General features: G+C 39.6%; 1 protein-coding gene across 1 annotated transcript in view; it reads left to right on the top strand.

Annotated features, from left to right (window-relative positions):
- The window catches only part of OCA2 (OCA2 melanosomal transmembrane protein), a 483,235-nt gene that overhangs the window by 382,610 nt on the left and 88,302 nt on the right, over positions 1-12,323 (top strand). Inside the window, exons 18-21 of the mRNA XM_040425133.1 lie at positions 4,857-4,965; positions 5,226-5,353; positions 6,135-6,194; positions 9,048-9,152. Coding sequence (XP_040281067.1) covers positions 4,857-4,965; positions 5,226-5,353; positions 6,135-6,194; positions 9,048-9,152 — 402 coding nt within the window. The remainder of the gene's footprint in view (positions 1-4,856; positions 4,966-5,225; positions 5,354-6,134; positions 6,195-9,047; positions 9,153-12,323) is intronic.

Genomic DNA, 12,323 nt, shown 5'->3' with positions numbered 1-12,323 from the left:
AAAGCTGAAAGCAGTGCCGGACCGGTGTGGCTCTTGGCTTCTAGGTACAACAGCCGCAGCATAGCATGAAAACGTATCACCTGGCATGTTGAATAGGTTCTGGGGAGTTTGGGGGGCGCAGCGGAAGAGGCAGTAGCAGTGGAAAAGGAGGAGTCAATGGAGGAGGAGAAGAGGCAGGCCTGCATGCAATCCGTGGCGGTAAACCCAAATCCACACGGGAGCCACGGGTTACATGCTTGACGGCTGTCAGAAGGTTTACCTAGTGGGCAGCAAAAGTTATGTACCTTCCCTGCCCGTGTTTGCTAGACCACGTGTCTGTTGTCAGATATATCTTTGCATCCACACTGGTGCCAGAGATAAATTCACTTGCCGCTGAACGTGGCCATATAGCTCTGGGATGCCCGTCTGGGAGAAATATTTCCTTCCGGGGACCTTCCGTTGCCGTGTGTCAATGGCCACAAATTTTATAAAGTCCTCTGAGTTCACCAGTTTATATTGCAGTATTTTGCGAGTTAGCAGTTCCGACAATCTAGCGGTCAGCCGTTGGGCAAGAGGATCATCCGGCGTCGTCAACTTTTTACACTCAAACATTTGGTCCACGAAAGCCTGCCTTCTGCCAGATGAACGCGACGACGGCACGTTGGAAGCTGGAGTGGAGGATAAATGGGAGGAGAAGACGACGTGGATGTGGAGCACCAGGAGTGTGACTTTGTGGGTTCTGACTGTGTTGCTCTCACTGGGCTCAGTGATGGGAGGCCAGGTGCCTTCTTAAGGCAGTCGTCCCTCGGTGAATTTTGGGCTTACCGCGACTTATGCGTTGACAGCACAGGCTGCAGATGGCAACACTATTGTCAGCAGCGGACACGTTAGTGACCGTGGATGGCTCGCTCCAGATATATTTGCAGTCTGGTTTTTTCCTCCTGTGCCCTGCGAGCTCTGCCTGCTTCTCCTCCCTCTCTGCTGCTCTGTCTCTCCCTCTGAACGCCCCTCCTCTTCCTCTCTTGTGGGCACCCACGTGGCATCCATTAACACATCATCATTGTCACCTTCACCACCACTGACATTTGAGATCTCGGAGTAGGTAGCAACAGCGGGAACCTCCATCCTTGGGCTGATCTGGGTACTGTCGTCAGACTGCTGGTTGGCTGCCGTTGCTACCTCCTCTTCCTCATCCAATGTCAAGAATGGCTGCGCATCGGTAAGGTCAGGGAGTGGATGGGAAAATAATTCCTCTGACTCTAGTGGAGGGGCTGTGGTGGTGGTAGTGTTTTTGGGGGTGCACACAGCAGAGTGAGGAGGGTGCAGAAGCGGAAGGCTAAATGAGCCACTCAACCGATTCTGGTGCGTTGTTTGAAGTAATCGCACGCGCCTTCTCCAACTTCCCACTTATGCTCCGGCCTGGTGCACCTGCCAGACCCCTACCACCACTGCAGAACTGCCTGCCTCGTCCTCTGCCTGTCATTTTCAAAATTACCCTGTGCCTAAGTCCCTAGAGAAGAGCAATATTTGTGGAAGCAGGTATATCGCAGGCCTCAATCAATATTTGATGGAAACAGGTATATAAATCCCCTTAATCAGTATATTGTGGAAGCAGTTATATAGAACCTCTTTAATCACTATTTGGTGGAAGCAGGTATATCAAACCCCTTAATCAGTATTTTGTGGAAGCTGGTGTATCGCAGGCTTCAGTCAGTATTTTTTGGAAGCAGGTATATAAAAAACCCTTAATCAGTATTTTCTTGAAGCAGGTATATTGTAGGCCTCAATCAATATTTAGTAGAAGCAGGTATATCGCACCCCTCAATCAGTATTTTGTGGAAGCAGGCATATCAAACCCCTTAATTAATATTTTGTGGTAGCAGGTATATCACACTCGTTGCAAATAGGGTGCAATAGGTATAATACAGCAGTTGCACTTAGTTATTCCAATAGTGTTTGTCCGTCTATATAGCTGCGGTATCTCAGCAGAACCACACACAACTGCTGCACAATACAAATGCACTATAATATGCACTGCTCAAAAAAATAAAGGGAACACAAAAATAACACATCCTAGATCTGAGTTAATCAAATATTCTTCTGAAATACTTTGTTCTTTACATAGTTGAATGTGCTGACAACAAAATTACACAAAAATAAAAAAAATGGAAATCAAATTTTTCAACCCATGGAGGTCTGGATTTGGAGTCACACTCAAAATTAAAGTGGAAAAACACACTACAGGCTGATTCAACTTTGATGTAATGTCCTTAAAACAAGTCAAAATGAGGCTCAGTAGTGTGTGTGGCCTCCACGTGCCTGTATGACCTCCCTACAACGCCTGTGCATGCTCCTGATGAGGTGGCGGACGGTCTCCTGAGGGATCTCCTCCCAGACCTGGACTAAAGCATCTGCCAACTCCTGGACAGTCTGTGGTGCAACGTGACGTTGGTGGATAGAGCGAGACATGATGTCCCAGATGTGCTCAATTGGATTCAGGTCTGGGGAACGGGCGGGCCAGTCCATAGCATCAATGCCTTCGTCTTGCAGGAACTGCTGACACACTCCAGCCACATGAGGTCTAGCATTGTCTTGCATTAGGAGGAACCCAGGGCCAACCGCACCAGCATATGGTCTCACAAGGGGTCTGAGGATCTCATCTCGGTACCTAATGGCAGTCAGGCTACCTCTGGCGAGCACATAGAGGGCTGTGCGGCCCTCCAAAGAAATGCCACCTCACACCATTACTGACCCAATGCCAAACCGGTCATGCTGGAGGATGTTGCAGGCAGCAGAACGTTCTCCACAGTGTCTCCAGACTCTGTCACATGTGCTCAGTGTGAACCTGCTTTCATCTGTGAAGAGCACAGGGCGCCAGTGGCGAATTTGCCAATCTTGGTGTTCTCTGGCAAATGCCAAACGTCCTGCACGGTGTTGGGCTGTAAGCACAACCCCCACCTGTGGACGTCGGGCTCTCATATCACCCTCATGGAGTCTGTTTCTGACCGTTTGAGCAGACACATGCACATTTGTGGCCTGCTGGAGGTCATTTTGCAGGGCTCTGGCAGTGCTCCTCCTGTTCCACCTTGCACAAAGGTGGAGATAGCGGTCCTGCTGCTGGGTTGTTGCCCTCCTACGGCCTCCTCCACGTCTCCTGATGTACTGTCCTGTCTCCTGGTAGCGCCTCCATGCTCTGGACACTACGCTGACAGACACAGCAAACCTTCTTGCCACAGCTCGCATTGATGTGCCATCCTGGATAAGCTGCACTACCTGAGCCACTTGTGTGGGTTGTAGACTCCGTCTCATGCTACCACTAGAGTGAAAGCACCGCCAGCATTCAAAAGTGACCAAAACATCAGCCAGGAAGCATAGGAACTGAGAAGGGGTCTGTGGTCACCACCTGCAGAACCACTCCTTTATTGGGGGTGTCTTGCTAATTGCCTATAATTTCCACCTGTTGTCTATCACATTTGCACAACAGCATGTGAAATTGATTGTCACTCAGTGTTGCTTCCTAAGTGGACAGTTTGATTTCACAGAAGTGTGATTGACTTGGAGTTACATTGTGTTGTGTTGTTTAAGTGTTCCCTTTATTTTTTTGAGCAGTGTACTTTCTATGTTAGAAAGTATAGTATAAGTATATCACACCTATAGATAGCACACCTATACCAGTCCTTAAAAGGACTTCTATGGCCCTATTAGCTAGCGTTTGGTGTCTTTAAGTCTTTCCCTGCTCCACACAGCAACCTATCTCTACACTGGAAAAACACAGAATGTAAAATGGCAGTCAGATCGGGTTCTGTTATAGAGTGCGGGTGTGTCCATGTGCTTAAATGTCTCAATTGGCTCTCCTGTCCCACCTGATGGATGTGTCATGGGTCAAAGTTCAGCACAATGCAAAAGAATATGGCGCATGCGAACATTGCCATATGTTCGCATGTTCGGCGTATCGCGAACGAGCAAAGTTCGCCGCGAAACGACTGCCAGGCGAACTGCAAGGCCATCTATCTTCATCAGTATGATTAGAGTATAACACTGTCTCTACAATATTGAACTTTTGCACAATATTATGATTTTCTGAGATACTGACTTTTGAGTTTTTATTAACGGTAATCCATAATCTACATACAACAAAAGGAATAAACGCTTGAAATAGATCACCCTGTATGTAATGAATCTGTATAAAATGAGTTTAACTTTTTCGATGATATTCAACTTTTTTACCAACCAAGGAACCCCTGCGCCCCAATGCGTAGTTCACCTAATGTTTTATCCCCTGATGAAGCATGAGGTGAAGAATTAGTCTGGGCACGGGGGTTCCTTGGGTGATGTACATACATTTTACTTTACAGCCAGGTATTGATTATTGATGCATGTTAATATTTTTATTTCCCACAGTTGCACCTCTTAATATTTTGATGGCACATTAGCTTGTACTTGTTTGTAACTTAGCACTTTAGCTTTTTCTTACCTGTGTAATACAATAGATAGAATATTTCGAACACTTCTAACCTTGAAGGGATTTCTCCCTTGAGTTTATATTTCTATGTATGTTTGAAATTACCTTTGGTCAAAATTTTTATAATATTTTAAATTAAATCAATAAATGAGTATTTTATTTGATACCCTGTGTCGTCTTATTGGTATTTTCAATCTATACATCTGACACTGGGAGATTCTCTAAGGATTTGGATTGGTACCCATTTATTTGTAAATAGATGATTTTCTACAAAGATAGAGATTATATATATATATATATATATATATATATATATATAATTACTGCAAATTTAGTAGTACATACATAGTATCACATTTTTTTATATGCGAGTCATTTTTATTCACTTTTGTCTTTTTTTTTTTGGTGGAAACAGCATAGGATTACGGACAAGATCCTTCTAATCAAATGTTTGTCTATCTTGGGATTTGTTATCTTCATGTTCTTCCTTAATTCATTTGTCCCTGAAATTCACCTGGACCTTGGTAAGATTGCTTATTTCTTCACTTCTATAAATAATAAAAAATAAAAAAAAGGAAATTTGAAGGGTAGCGTTTCCTAATGATATAACTAAAGTACATAATAGCCACCTGGGGTGTTAATAAGTTTGTACCATTTGTGTCAATTACCCAATTCATTCATATTATTTTGATAAGCTATTACTTAAAATAAGCAGTCTTATGATTTGAGCAACTTGCTACATTGTGTCCTTTACCCTAGCTATACATCTCTATTTCCAATACAGGATGGATTGCAGTTTTGGGTTCCTTGTGGCTACTTGTCCTTGCGGATATTCATGATTTTGAAATGATTCTGCATCGAGTGGAATGGGCAACCTTGCTATTTTTTGCTGCACTCTTTGTGTTAATGGAGGTATGGACTGTAAACAACAAATGTTTTCTATTCCTCACTGCTCTATCACACCTAGAGATTAGCAGATTTCCTAAAATTGTATTTATTCTAATGAATTGGTTGGCAGGTCCAATTGCTGTACAAATAAATTCTACACAAATCACACATATTGCCATGAAAAGTCATGCATGATACTCTTAGGTCTCCTAGGACTGTATCGAACACATTTCAAGCTATTCCAGGCAAAGACAACATTAGTAATGTCAAAGTGACAGCAATATATATGGCTATAGGTTAATGGATGGTAGCTGGTAATAACACACTGTGATGTCTGATTTTATTAATTAAAACATGGTCCAAAAATGATCCCTTTTTGGTGGCAGATGCCTCCTTTTTTTTTTGTCTTCTGGCCTATAAAATAGTCACCATTTTAAGAGATTCATCCAAATAAAGCTGCAAAAGACTCAGATTCAGTTGGAATATGAATTTTGAGGATATTCAAATGTTTTTGAATATGTTAAAATATAAAAAATTTACTTTTAAAGTTTAAGCTGAAAAATTTGGCAAAGGAAGATGAAAACATCTCAAATAAATGAATAATAATCCTATGTGTAATACTCTTTATGTGGTAAATACTTAAGAAAACTGCATTTAAGGATACTGTAACATTGTGGCAAAGGGCAAACCTTTTTAATAAACATCTTGCTACTTTTCCTCTCAATTATCTCTGTTAATTAAATCATATTGGATGCAGACATTAAGAAATAACTGGTTTATCTAATATTGTATAACTCTCTTTTAGGCTTTGGCTAATCTGCACTTAATAGATTACATAGGGGAACAAACTGCAGTACTGATAAAGGTGAGCTGAGCCCTGGAAAACAATAAAGTGATTTAGCCATAAATTCTGTAAACATTGAAAATCAGTTATCATACGGTACATGACCATATCTAACAAAACCAGAACCAGCCCTGTACCTCACATGGATCCAGAGCTCTCCTAATTCATTGCTTTAGTTGTTCATTGGACAACCTCTTGAAGGCTAAAGATGTTATGAAGGATACGGTGTTACATGTATTACTGAGCCAGAGGGGTGGTGTATATCATGGGTTTCTTTTTTATATTGAGTTCCTTATGCATGTATCATTCCTCTACATCAGATGCTTTTAATCATCTACAGTAAAATATTATGTTTTTTCAATTTTGTTTTTATGCCAAATATTGGTGCAAGTTATCGAAGTTGTATGATGCCACAACCTCCTCTTTGAAGTTTTATTTATTTGTTCATAAAAGAAGAAAATTCAGATTACATGAATTAATAATTTAAAACAATTATCACCAAAATATTAGCTAGCAATATGTACAGAAACAAAAAGTAGGCAGCAATTTAAAGAGACTAAAATGTAAAATAATAGTACCTGTGGTGATCAGCTATAGCAGGGATCAGCAACCTTCGGCACTCCAGCTATTGTGAAACTACAACTCCCAGCATGCTCCTTTCACTTCTGTGGGAGTTCAGAGAACAGTCAAGCAAGTGTGCATGCTGGGAGATGTAGTTTCACAGCACCTGGAGTGCCGGAGGTTGCTGATCCCTGAGCTATAGGGTTTATACAACACATTGAGATTTATTATCATTGATCAATTTATAACCTTGCTTTATCTGCAATCAACATTGATGTACAACCCTCTAAAACACTAGAAATACCAAAATATTGAACAGGATGTCTATACAGTAGGTACCCTATGTAATTGCTGTACTTTATGCCTATTTGTTGAAAGCTATATTTTGGATGATATTATGGTTAAACCTTAATGGAAAACGAAGGATTTCACTGTGGTCCTACTGCATTCCTGCTATTAATGGTGCTCCATGTTTCAATTGTTATATTTATACTGTCCAATTGGTAAGCAGTCAGTATAGTAACTGCATTCCTACTGTATAGCACATAGGCAACCCCTATTCTTTATTGTGGAGCTTTATCGCCAGCATGTAAAACTATGTGTATTTGCACAGTCTGACAATAGCAGCATAAATTGGATAGTGTCAGACTGTAGGCACATAGCCTCAACTGGTACCACCCAGTTGTACCTTTATTTAACCCCTTAAGGACCAGGCCAAATTTTGTTTTTGCATTTTTTTCTTCTTCCTTTCTGCATTCCAAAACACAGCTGTTTAATTTTTTTTGTTAACATGCCTATTTAAGGGCTTATTTTTTTGTAGGACAATTTTTTTTTTTAATTACACTTTTTATTTTTCCATATATTGTATTTGAAGATGGAAAAAAGTTCTTTGTGGGTTGAAATTGAAAATAAATAATAAATAAAACCTAATTCCTCAATTTTTTTGTTTAATTATTATAATGCTCATTACAACCTTATTCTGTGAATCAGTATGATTACTCAATTTGTATAGTCTTTAAGGTTTACCATTTAAAAATATAAATAAGCTTTGAAAAAATAAAAAATTTCTGTACATCATCATTTTCTGTTCCCCATAACTTTTTAATATTTCCATCTTGTTTTTTGAGGGGTGAACTGTAGTTTACTGTACAACCTCTAGATCACTTCAAATATATATATATATTTTTTGTGTGTTTTTTTTTTTTGCGTTTTCATAGTTTGGACAGTTTAGACATTGGCTATACCTGTTATTTTTTTATTATTATTTATGATGTGTAAAATTGTGTAGGGAGAGGTTAAGCTTTAATATTTCAGTTTTTTAATTTAAAAAGGTGTTTTGTCAATTTTAGTCCCTTTAGGGGACTTGTACATGTGATCTTCTGATCACTTCTACCATAGACTTTAGTAGATCTCCAGTAATTCAATTTAATGCCTCAGACACAGCTTTGCAAGCAGTTTGCTATTACAAGCCTTGGAACCTTCACAAGGCCACAGGCTGTCATTGCAAGCAATTGGAGCCCTAGAATCTCATGATTGGCTCCCTCGTTCTGTCTGCATGCTATTGCACCTTAATTTACACACTCCTATTGATCAGGCAAACCAAAACGTTTTTTTTTATTAAGTTACTCTAAATCAAAGCAATGGAATTCATTTACTAAGGACTGGTATTAGAAAGACACCAGTCTTAATAAAAACCCCACTGGCAAAAGATACAACCAATCTATTAAGGCACAGGCCTCTTAATAGATGTGTTATATCTGTGAGGTTCCATCTCCAGAAACGTAATCCTACTCCTGCTAAGAACTGGCATAGGTTTGTTGTTGTTCTGGCTCCATCTCCTTTAGGTAAGCTTTACTCCCTTTTTTTTAAGTTCTGAGAGACGGGAAAAACATGTTACAAATTGTTTGCGCAACATGCCATTTCCACCAAATTTGATGACTCTTTAAAGCCAGAATATGGTCAAAAAGCCTTTGTAAATGATCCCCCACCCCCGCTATTGTGGAACAAAAATGCTCAAAAATATGAGGTATATAACTCCAGATCATTTATAGTGTACTGTATTGAATCAATTGAATCCTGTCTTGGATACATGTATATTAAGTAATCTTAATTTCTAAAATAGACTTGGCACCATTAATTCATGCTTACAATTTTCTTTTATCAATGTTTATGTATACTAATTGATATGCATAAAGAAAATTACAGTAGTCTTTCCAACATCAACAGATTTTGTGTAAATTATTTCCCGCAATTATACTTATGCGTACATTATACTATTAAAATCATATCTCTGAATAATAATTTCTTTAATAGGCAGTTCCTGAAGATGAAAGGCTGGCAGTTGCAATCATATTAGTAGTATGGGTTTCAGCTTTAGCTTCATCTCTAATTGACAACATCCCATTTACTGCTGCAATGGTAAGTCAAAGGATACTTATTGAAAAATATCTTTCAAGAATAAAAAGGTTCTCATTTCAGATGTTGCCTGGAGACCAGTAAGTGCAAATTCAAAGGCCACATCATGATGCACCTGGCTTAAATAGCTCTTTAATTCTGCACACACGTTCTATGTCCAGGTCTAAAATGTACCCTTGCTGGGGATTCAATTCTAATAGGAAAATGGAACTGCTGACTGAATGTCTGTGAGGTAAATCTATATACTTATGTGTGATGCCCAATCATTGGATATGGCTTATAGTTATTAAAGAATTCTTCACTTCAGATCCGGTAAAATCAGAATGTGTTCTTTGTAGTAAGCCTAGTACTGCAGCCTGGTAATAGAAGTGGTGTGGATTGATCCCTGCCAAGCTGCCTTTTCTCTTTTCTGCTCTCATCGCAGCTTTGAACGGAGCATATATGGCCTTTCAGTTGCTAGAGTTACTTTTACTAGCAATAACTGTATGTTCAATGGGTTTGTTGGGCTACTTGCCCGCTTTAAGTAGTACATGAACTATACATTTCTCTTATTGCCACATTTATCATTTTTGTTGCCTCTTTTTGATCTGTGGATTGAATGGTATTTATCGTTAAAGGGGACCTGTGATATCTCCTGACATATCTCTTTTAGTAACTACTTGCATTCCCCATGAATTAACAGTTCGGGAGCATCTATTCTTATGACTCTATGTTGTGCCATTCCTCTATTATTCCGGCTAGAAGTTTATGAATTTTATACAGTCTGCAATAAAAGTACATATGGGTGTTGCTTATTAGGGGATCTCACACTATCTAATCAGTGCTGTGCCTGAGGGTCTGACTACTGGGGCACTCACAGATCATAAAAACGGGGCCACTGTGTCCCCCTCCCTCCCATTCGGATTCAGTGATGATCGCACATGAGCTGCTGCTCCATTCATCTCTATAGAGCTGCTGGAGAGAGTGTGGTTGAATCCCCCCACATTAGACACCTGTCCCCTATCTACAAGATAGGGGATGTGTTAGTATTAAATGTTAATCAGGGGGTAAAGTCATTAAATGGGTTGTTCCATTACAAAGTTATGCACATCTCACCTGAGCCCATATCATGAAGTGAAGCCATTTTATTCCTTGCATCAGAGTACTCTACAGAGGAAACAACACCCAGATCTAAATTTTAATCAACTGTATAAAGCATTCTCAAATAAATAGTAAACTACCGGTACTTCATATCTTGAAGGACTGCTCAGGTACGAGACTTTTTTTTTTCCATCTTGTGAGCTTTCAGCTTGTTGCTGTTTGTTGTTTGCCTGAACAAATGGTTTTTGTCACATTTCTCATTTCAAATGATGCAGCTAGTACTTAAACTCTTATCCACTCAAGCTATTTTGTTCAATATTAACGGTTTTAATAAGACCCTGCTTTTTCTTTCTAAGTCCATTTTATACTTCAGAAAAGGCCATATCTGTCCCAAATGATTTATTAGTTAATTACAAATCTCTAGCAAACTATAAAAGTTAATAAAATATCTTAGTTTTCTCTAAAAAAAAAAGGTCATGGTGCAAACATTACACAAGATGTGTTGCTAAACTACTCATCCTGATACAGGAAAAACACCTGATAATTTGTCAAAACACAACTTGAATAAAGTCGAATGAATATAACAAAATATAATTGGGTTTAGTTGTCATAGATTTAACCTCTTAAGGACACAGGGCGTACCGGTACGCCCTGATGTCCTGGTACTTAAGGACACAGGGCGTACGGGTAAGTCCTGTGTATTTCCGATAGCCGCCGCCCGGCTGGCGGTGATCGGAACCCGGTGCCTGCTCAAATCATTGAGCAGGCACCTTAGCTAAATGCGCGGGGGGGTCCCGTGACCCCCCCCGTGTCGGCGATCGCCGCAAACCGCAGGTCAATTCAGACCTGCGGTTTGCGGCTGCTGGCGGCGGTGCCATCGGGTCCCCATGTGGCTGTAGGGGGGACCCGATGGCATGGAAGGCAGCGCGATGACTAAGGAAGGCATCGCGCTGCCTTCCGGTGACGAGCCTGTGAGATCCAGCCCCCTGGATCTCACAGGCCAGAAGCTGTATGAGTAATACACACAGTATTACTCATACAGCCAATGCATTCCAATACAGAAGAATTGGAATGCATTGTAAAGGATTAGACCCCCAAAAGTTCAAGTCCCAAAGTGGGACAAAACATAAAGTGAAAAACAAAGTTGAAAAAATAAAGTTTCCCCCCCCAAAAATAAAGTTTCCCCCCCCCAAAAAATTAAGTTTCAAGTAAAAATAAACCAAAAACTTAATTTTCCCCAAATAAAGCTAAAAACTAATGGTAAAAAATAGGGGAAAAAAAAAAAGTATACATATTAGGTATCGCCGTGTCCGTATCGACCGGCTCTATAAACACATCACATGACCCAACCCCTCAGATGAACACCGTAAAAAAAAAAAAAAAACTGTGCTAAATAAACCATTTTTTGCCACCTTACATCACAAAAAGTGTAATAGCAAGCGATCAAAAAGTCACACGCACCCCAAAATAGTGCCAATAAAACAGTCATCTCATCCCGCAAAAAATGAGATTCTACCTAAGATAATCACCCAAAAACTGAAAAAAACTATGGCTCTCAGAATATGGAGACACTAAAACATGATTTTTTTTTTTTGTTCCAAAAATGATATTGTGTAAAACTTACATAAATAAATAAAAAGTATACATATTAGGTATCGCAGCGTCCGTAATAACTTGCTCTATACAAATATCACATGACCTAACCCCTTAGGTAAATACCGTAAAAAAATAAAAATGGTGTACAAAAAGCCATTTTTGTCATCTTACATCACAAAAAGTGTAATAGCAAGCGATCAAAAAGTCACACGCACCCAAAATAGTGCCAATAAAACAGTCATCTCATCCCGCAAAAATCATACCCTACCCAAGGAAATCGCCCAAAAACTGAAAAAATTATGGCTCTCAGACTATGGAAACACTAAAACATGATTTTTTATTTTTTTTTTAAAAGAAATCATTGTGTAAAACTTACATAAATAAAAAAAAAGTATACATATTAGGTATCGCCGCATCCGTGACAACCTGGTCTATAAAAATATCACATGATCTAACCTGTCAGATGAATGTTGTAAATAACAAAAAAATAAAAACTGT

Source organism: Bufo bufo, chromosome 3 (assembly GCF_905171765.1).
Source record: "Bufo bufo chromosome 3, aBufBuf1.1, whole genome shotgun sequence".
In the NCBI taxonomy this organism is placed as follows: Eukaryota; Metazoa; Chordata; class Amphibia; order Anura; family Bufonidae; genus Bufo; species Bufo bufo.
The sequence above is the reverse complement of the archived record's forward strand: the minus strand, read 5'-3'. Positions and strand labels throughout refer to the sequence as shown.